This window comes from Ylistrum balloti, unplaced genomic scaffold (genome assembly GCF_031769215.1).
Source record: "Ylistrum balloti isolate Yb309-2 unplaced genomic scaffold, AGI_CSIRO_Ybal_v1 Utg372392, whole genome shotgun sequence".
Taxonomy (NCBI): domain Eukaryota; kingdom Metazoa; phylum Mollusca; class Bivalvia; order Pectinida; family Pectinidae; genus Ylistrum; species Ylistrum balloti.
In genome coordinates, this window is record NW_026783090.1 from 29,463 (window position 1) to 36,750 (window position 7,288).

General features: G+C 35.7%; 1 protein-coding gene across 1 annotated transcript; it reads left to right on the forward strand.

The window, feature by feature from the left end:
* Positions 1-890: 890 nt before the first annotated feature.
* Positions 891-2,452, forward strand: LOC132564608 (uncharacterized). Its single transcript, XM_060229255.1, has 4 exons — positions 891-942; positions 1,106-1,213; positions 1,504-1,676; positions 2,387-2,452. Exons 1-4 carry the CDS (start codon positions 891-893, stop codon positions 2,450-2,452), a joined length of 399 nt encoding a protein of 132 aa, XP_060085238.1.
* The last annotated feature ends 4,836 nt before the right edge of the window (positions 2,453-7,288 follow it).

Here is a 7,288-nt window from a genome sequence, read left to right on the forward strand (position 1 = left end):
CGAGACAGGTCCGTATTTGTATCAACCAAACACAGACGAGACGGGTTCGTATTTATATCATCAACCAAACATAGACGAGACAGGTCCGTATTTGTATCAACAACCAAACACAGACGAGACAGGTCCGTATTTGTATCAACCAAACACAGACGATACAGGTTCGTATATATATCAACAACCAAACACAGATGATACAGGTCCGTATTTGTATCAACAACTAAACACAGACGAGACAGGTCCGTATTTGTATCAACAACCAGAAACATGTTACTGCGGAATTATTAGTTGGTGGTATGTTATACGAGATGTGTTATATTAAAAAGAACAGTTTTGTGTTAACTTACTTAAGCTTTAATTAGATAAGGGCAATAGGTAAATGACCAAGCAATATTATTTAACATGCCTTTCAGGAATGAAGAATCATTATGTTGATATCACTTTGATGACGACGATTTCTGACTCCCTGCAGGTTTAGGGTTACAAACTTGACAGTGAGTGACCACACTGGTTGCGTGCTATGTTATGGTGTTTTGAAGGAACTTTATTTCAATGACATACTCATGTTACTTCTTCTGACATTCACAAGCAATGGCAAAGTTTGATGACTTTGTTTTAACATTTGCAAGTACTGGCAATGTTTGATATACCTAGTCTGACATTCATAGCAATGACAAGGTTTGATGTCCTTGTTCTGACTTCCATAAGCAGTTGAATAGTTTGCTGTACCGGTTCTGACATTCACATGCAGTGGTAAGGTTTGATGTCCTTGATTGTCTGGGGAAACGGTCAAAAGTTTCGGTGCTTTATAATGTTTTTAGATATTGTTGTGCAGACGAATTTAGAAAGAGCTTTAACTTTTTTCAGAATCCATTTCCATTACATGAACAACGATGAAGAAGCCTGGATATTGTCTGGTTACTTTACTTGTTTTGTTAAGTATTGGTAAGTAACCCTCTAATAACATTGCTAAGTTATCATGTAAATATTGATATCATTTGAAAGTCTTATGATCTGTAGACAACACAAATTCCCATGTCGTTTCACAGCAATAAATATAATTGTATTGACCATAAGTGACTTTTTAAAATCCTTTCTTTCTAATGAGTTTTTCTCTATGTAATATTTTCAAATCCAGATACTGTCCAGTCGCTGTCTATTCCTCCTCGATTTGAACAAAATATTTACGCATTTATACCTGAGGACCTCGCAAACGGTAACTATTGTCTTAATAAATCCAAATTATAATTAATAAAAAGGTATGTTTTTACAGCATTTAATTGATTAACTTTCTGTTCTAATTCATTGAGGACATGTTTTATATAATGTTGTTATAAACGGTCTATTGAACGGTTCAGAAATCAAAAGATATGAAACCACACACGAATGTAAATTTTATACTGATACTGACAATCATACCATTGTTTTGTTATGTTGAGCACCCAACAAAACAGAAATAAATCTGACAACTCACATAATGTTTATTATGTAACTTCTATACTACAGGATCCCTCATTAGAAGTTTTAATGTCACCGACTCAGACCATGACAACATTAACCTCGGTATATTTGATGAGTCCACCAGATCAACTGTTTTTCTGAACAAGACCAACCACACACCAGGGTTTGTAACAGGAAATGTCTACCTCATCAATCCTGAAAATATCGACTTTGACAGGGTGAGATATTAAGGTTTTCTGAAAAGAAATATTATTCCAAATCATAAACTGCTATTTTGAATAAGTAACCATTTAATGTGTTGGCATATAACTGATCTCAGATATGTTTATTTACATATTTATATATATCATCAATATCCGTGATTAAGATCAAGATGTTTAGATAACATAATAGACAATTCGCCACTACGATCATGACATGAATGTCCAGCTGAATATCGCTACAACTTGTTACCCAAATATAAATCTTCTGTTGTTTTTCCATTTATATATATCAGAATCTAGTATGCAGTATGGTCCAATATTGGGTCTGGATACTAACAAACAAATGTTCGTTGAGTGCATAGTACTAGAATAGATATATCATATCAATGACGTAATAACAACAGTACGGACAAGTGAATTGTCGATGCAATCTGCCCCTTTATCATGGCACAAATATCACATATATTAAATCGGATATAAAGTTATAAATTATATTCGAGAACGGTAGTGAATTCTTTCGGCCCAGGGACGCCGAGACCCTTCATACGGGAGCAATAAACACATTCTAAGTTGTATGGAAGATGGTGATTCAAATATCAAATAGGTTTATATAAATCTCTGAACGTTGTGTACGATAACCAATGAGCGTTTACTTTGCATTGTATTGTTTATTGTCATGAAATAAAATTATCCGCTTTGTGGTGTTTTTGTTTGGAACACTCCAGGGACAAAGTCAACTGAGACTAGCATTTACAGCAAATGATGGACATAACACGGTACTGTATGCATGACTGGAAATAATTTCACAAATCCGAATTAACGAAAACAGTAATAAAATAAACAATAATAAAAAGGACAATGCTTTCGTGCATAATTACAAAGTTGTATCCTCAGTCAGCTGCCTTTACAACAATTAATAATAGAATATATCGTGCTCGGCTTTCAAAACATTTCCTATACAGATTCTACCGCTGATACGAATCTTGTTGTCATTCAGGTCACAGGGTTCGTACACGTAATATTGAGTGATGTGAATGACAACGCACCTGTGTTCAAGAGACCAGCATATATATATGAAATAGCTGAGGTAATGTATAATGTATCATTTACTGTAATGTTGAATTATAAGGAGAAGTGTCAATCAATCTGGGTCATTCTGCAGCCATTCACTGACAAATCCTATTAATTTTGCCTGCCCATACTTCAAGGTTATCCCTATATCATATGCTACTCAAACATTATTCTCTCTTTGGGCTCTTCAAATTTTCTTAATAGTTTTCTAATGCATATAATTCTAAATTATATTGAAAAGACCTATTCACTTGTGTGTCTTTTGTACAAACTTGATTGCCATGGTCTATTTTGTACATCCTGCATGCCATGTTTTAATTCATTCGAATCTTCAGTTCTGAATATACACATGAACTGTGTATCCTTTGAAATAACCAGATGCACAAAAATTACGAAATTTATTGATGTACGCGACAAGCGCGTCTCGCAAACTAGGATTTATCACTTTTGATTTTCCTTAATTCAGGTTTTAACATTTAGACCCTTAGCATTACTGGCGAGTCTGAAGAGGCCGAAATAGCTTTGTGTTTAATTATTAAGCTCTAATAAATATATTTGTTAATTTATATCAAAATGTGTTTCACTTGAGTCTCATGCACAATCGTTATGACCTCAAATGTTGATTTTGATAACATTATCAAAATCCGCATGTTATTCATAGTAACATAATTTATGACATTTCTATTTCTATAACAAATTGCTTTACAAAATACAACTTCATTAAAACATGGATGTCTTTACTCTGGATAGTGGAAGTGTTTCCCAGTTTACCTCCCTTACCTGTGAACTTGTTTAACTTGCACTGATGAATAGTTTAGGTGATGAATTCACATGTTCACGCTAGGAGGACAATCTTACAGCTGTCTAATATTTAAAAAAGGAAAATAGATATACAATAAGAATAGCTTAACAAAATGATAACAAACTTAACAGATTAAACTCTTTTATTCTTATTACACATGCTAATTTATTCATACATCTTTCAAAAGGTAAACACATTGTATTTTCAAATTTGGTTGTTTACTCGTATATCGGTATTTTTTTTCAAGCACGAGAAACCCAGTTGCATGGACGAAAATCAACAAGGATATACCATAATATCAACATGATTATACTTAAAACTCAAATTCAATAAACTAGGGCAAAATATTAACAAATATGGACGTAAAAAGAAACAGAATATTTGTCAATGAGATCATTATGACGACCGTAAAACGTCCCCGTCAACCTGCATCTTTTGAAACCATCTGTTACGAGGTTGTCCGTAAGTTCACGACTTCTTGCACGAACATCGTGATAATGGAAACAGACCGAATCAACTGTGTCATGTAAACATCATATCGTGTTGGGTATGCAGGAATATTGCAAAAAGGAAATGGGAAACTCATTATAGGGAAATTGAAATCATCACGCTTATCATACAGCTTGGCGGAAATCTATCTGTATTAGTTTCATTGTATGAAAAAATCGAGATAAGCCACTGATGTCTGTTGATTTCCAAGTCTGGTGGGTGTATACGGTGGGATTAGTCAATACATTTCTTATTATTTAAAAACGGGATGTCAGCAATATATTTCAGAGTGAAAGTAAACAATTTTGCAAGGTCTTTTTTCACTTGTTTGGATAAGCTCTTATTAATTCGGCCTCGTGTGAAAACAAAAAAACTGGTCGGCCATCAGAAGGGCAAAATTAGTTACCAGAGGTATGCTAGTCTGTTTGAAGATCTTACAACCAAATTTGACGAATAGGTTGTAAACAAAAATTGATTTATTCAAGATGTTGTCCTCCGTATATTCACGGAATACGCTTCAGCATAGTTCACAGCCATATATTTGTACCGCCGTCTATATTTCTTGGAAAAGAAAGCTCCTATAACAAGAGAGCAAAGAAGAATACATTATCCCACCACTAATTGCAGCTAAACATCTTTTGAATATGAGTTTAACTTTACGTGTAAATATATCATCAGGAACGTTTTTGATACAACAGAGACAAATGTCACACTAAGAATGTGAGAAGAAATCGGTTTCCTTCATTGGTAATCCAACTAACACAACTCATTAAAAGAAGTATGGATTAAAGTCAAGCCAAAATATTAAAAAATTGAACAAATATTTGAGATATCGTGTTTATTTTTGTTTTATATATAGTCAGTTCTTTTGAAAATATCATACTTTAAGAATTAAATCTAAAAACACAACCAACCTCAAACTAGTACTTGGTAATACTCTGACTGACTACATATCATAACATTTTCAGCAAAAATAATATGTATAGGAGACTATCAAAGTTACTTAAACAGAAAAAAATATCTCTTTTCTATATGAAAATCATAAAGGGCAAACAGATATCCATGTGGAAACATCGACACATTCTCATCAAAATGTCACATTTGTATAGTCAAACTATAAACAGTATTGTTGGAAACATATATTTCTTTCAATAAGATCTTATCGGCTTTGTCCATGGATCAGTAAAATAGACAAACAATAGTTTACGGAATGATTTTGGTAGTTTTTATGTTTTAAGTGAGATAGTCGCACATTACATCTTTAATCAACTTTCTGTATGAAATCACTTGTCTGGTATTTATTCTTAATGGTATTTATATGGCAGTCTTATATGTAACTTCATTAGGACATCTGGAACACGTGTTCTGTTTGATAGTTGACATACTTTAAGTTGATACCTTACACGACGAACGACTGTTAGAGTAAATTATTATCTTAGGATATGATTTGGTTGAGAACAGCTTGCTCGAGCTGTAATGCGATAATGGTGCCAGGGTTGAATGTTTGCTGTGCAAGATTTTCACAATTAGGACAATAAAATAGTTTGCACTTCATATGTGTGAATGAGTGATATGCACAGGAAATATTTGTTTCTGGGGTTTCACAATGTGAACCAGATTGATGATAATGAAACCACTGTGTTTACATGTGACTTCACATCTTACAATGAAAAAATTGTAGTGACATCAGCACACTGATGACTATCAAGTATTCACGGAATAAACTATGAATTAAGAAAAAAACTCGCGGTACTTAACTCTCACGTGAAAGAATGATGAGATATATAATTTATATAATTGATATCGCTCCGTCAGAATGATTTCTGTTTTTGGTTATTAATCACTCTTGTTAATCTTTTATTTACATTTGCAGAATACATCTTATCCAACAACACACGATGCCAGTATTTCAGCAACCGATGCCGATGATGGTGTGAACAAGAATTTTAAATTTGAATTAAATGTAAGTATAACACAGATATCTATTATACTGGTTAATCGATTTTCAGAAGAATTTTGTTTATTTAAACGAGGCCATGTTTTCTTGAGTACATATTACTCTTCTTAAAATATCTTGATATTAATTCTAAAAAGTTCTTAAAATTGTTAACCAATGAAAATATCCTCTGAATAGACACAATGCAAAATGTTATCAATGATGTTGGAAACCAGTCATTCAGCTGACCCCGTGGCCAGCTTCTTATTACTTATGATCCAGAATAGCAAAAACATTATGGAGATATTTCATTAGTATGTCACAAATAACTTGATACTACTATCGGGTACCAGTGTCTAGCGAACAGTGACGCGGTCAGTGTTGTGGTACCAGTGGCTCGCTAACAGTGACGCGGTCAGAGTTGTTGGTACCATAACAGCGACGCAGTCAGAGTTGTAGAGAGAAACGGGTACCAGTGGCTCGCTAACAGTGACGCGGTCAGAGTTGTAGAGAGAAACGGGTACCAGTGGCTCGCGAACAGTGACGCGGTCATAGTTATAGAGAGATACATGTACCAGTGGCTCGCTAACAGTGACGCGGTCAATGTTCTAGAAAGATACAGGTACCAGTGGCTCGCTAACAGTGACACAGTCAATATTGTAGAGAGATACAGGTACCAGTGGTTCGCTAACAGTGACGCGGTCAGTGTTCTAGAAAGATACAGGTACCAGTGGCTCGCTAACAGTGATGCGGTCTTGTAGAGAGAAACGGTACCAGTGTCGCGAAGCAAAAACATGGCTCGCGAACAGTGACGCGGTCAGGGTTGTAGAGATTACGGGTACCAGTGTCGCTAACAGTGACGCGGTCAGTGTTGTAGAGAGAAACGGGTACCAGTGGCTCGCTAACAGTGACGCTTTCAGTGTTGTAGAGAGATACAGGTACCAGTGGCTCGCTAACAGCGACGCGGTCAGAGTTGTAGAGAGATATAGGTACCAGTGGCTCGCGAACAGTGACGCGGTCAGTGTTGTAGAGAGATACAGGTACCAGTGGCTCGCTAACAGTGACGCGGTCAGAGTTGTAGAGAGATACAGGTACCAGTGGCTCGCTAACAGTGACGCGGTCAGAGTTGTAGAGAGAAACGGGTACCAAGGACTCGCGAACAGTGACGCGGTCAGGGTTGTAGAGAGAAACGGGTACCAGTGGCTTGCGAATAGTGATGCGGTCAGTGTTGTAGAGAGATACAACAGCGCGGTGACGCGGTATGGGTTGTAGAGAGAACGGGTACCAGATAGTAGGTCAGAGTTGTAGAGAGGAAAGTAGCTCGCGCAG

Coding starts and splice junctions, on each gene's coding strand:
- LOC132564608 (XM_060229255.1), top strand. CDS start 891: ATGAAGAAGCCTGGATATTGTCTGGTTACTTTACTTGTTTTGTTAAGT. Junction 943..1,105: donor ACTTGTTTTGTTAAGTATTG/GTAAGTAACCCT, acceptor CTTTCTAATGAG/TTTTTCTCTATGTAATATTT. Junction 1,214..1,503: donor ACCTGAGGACCTCGCAAACG/GTAACTATTGTC, acceptor TCTATACTACAG/GATCCCTCATTAGAAGTTTT.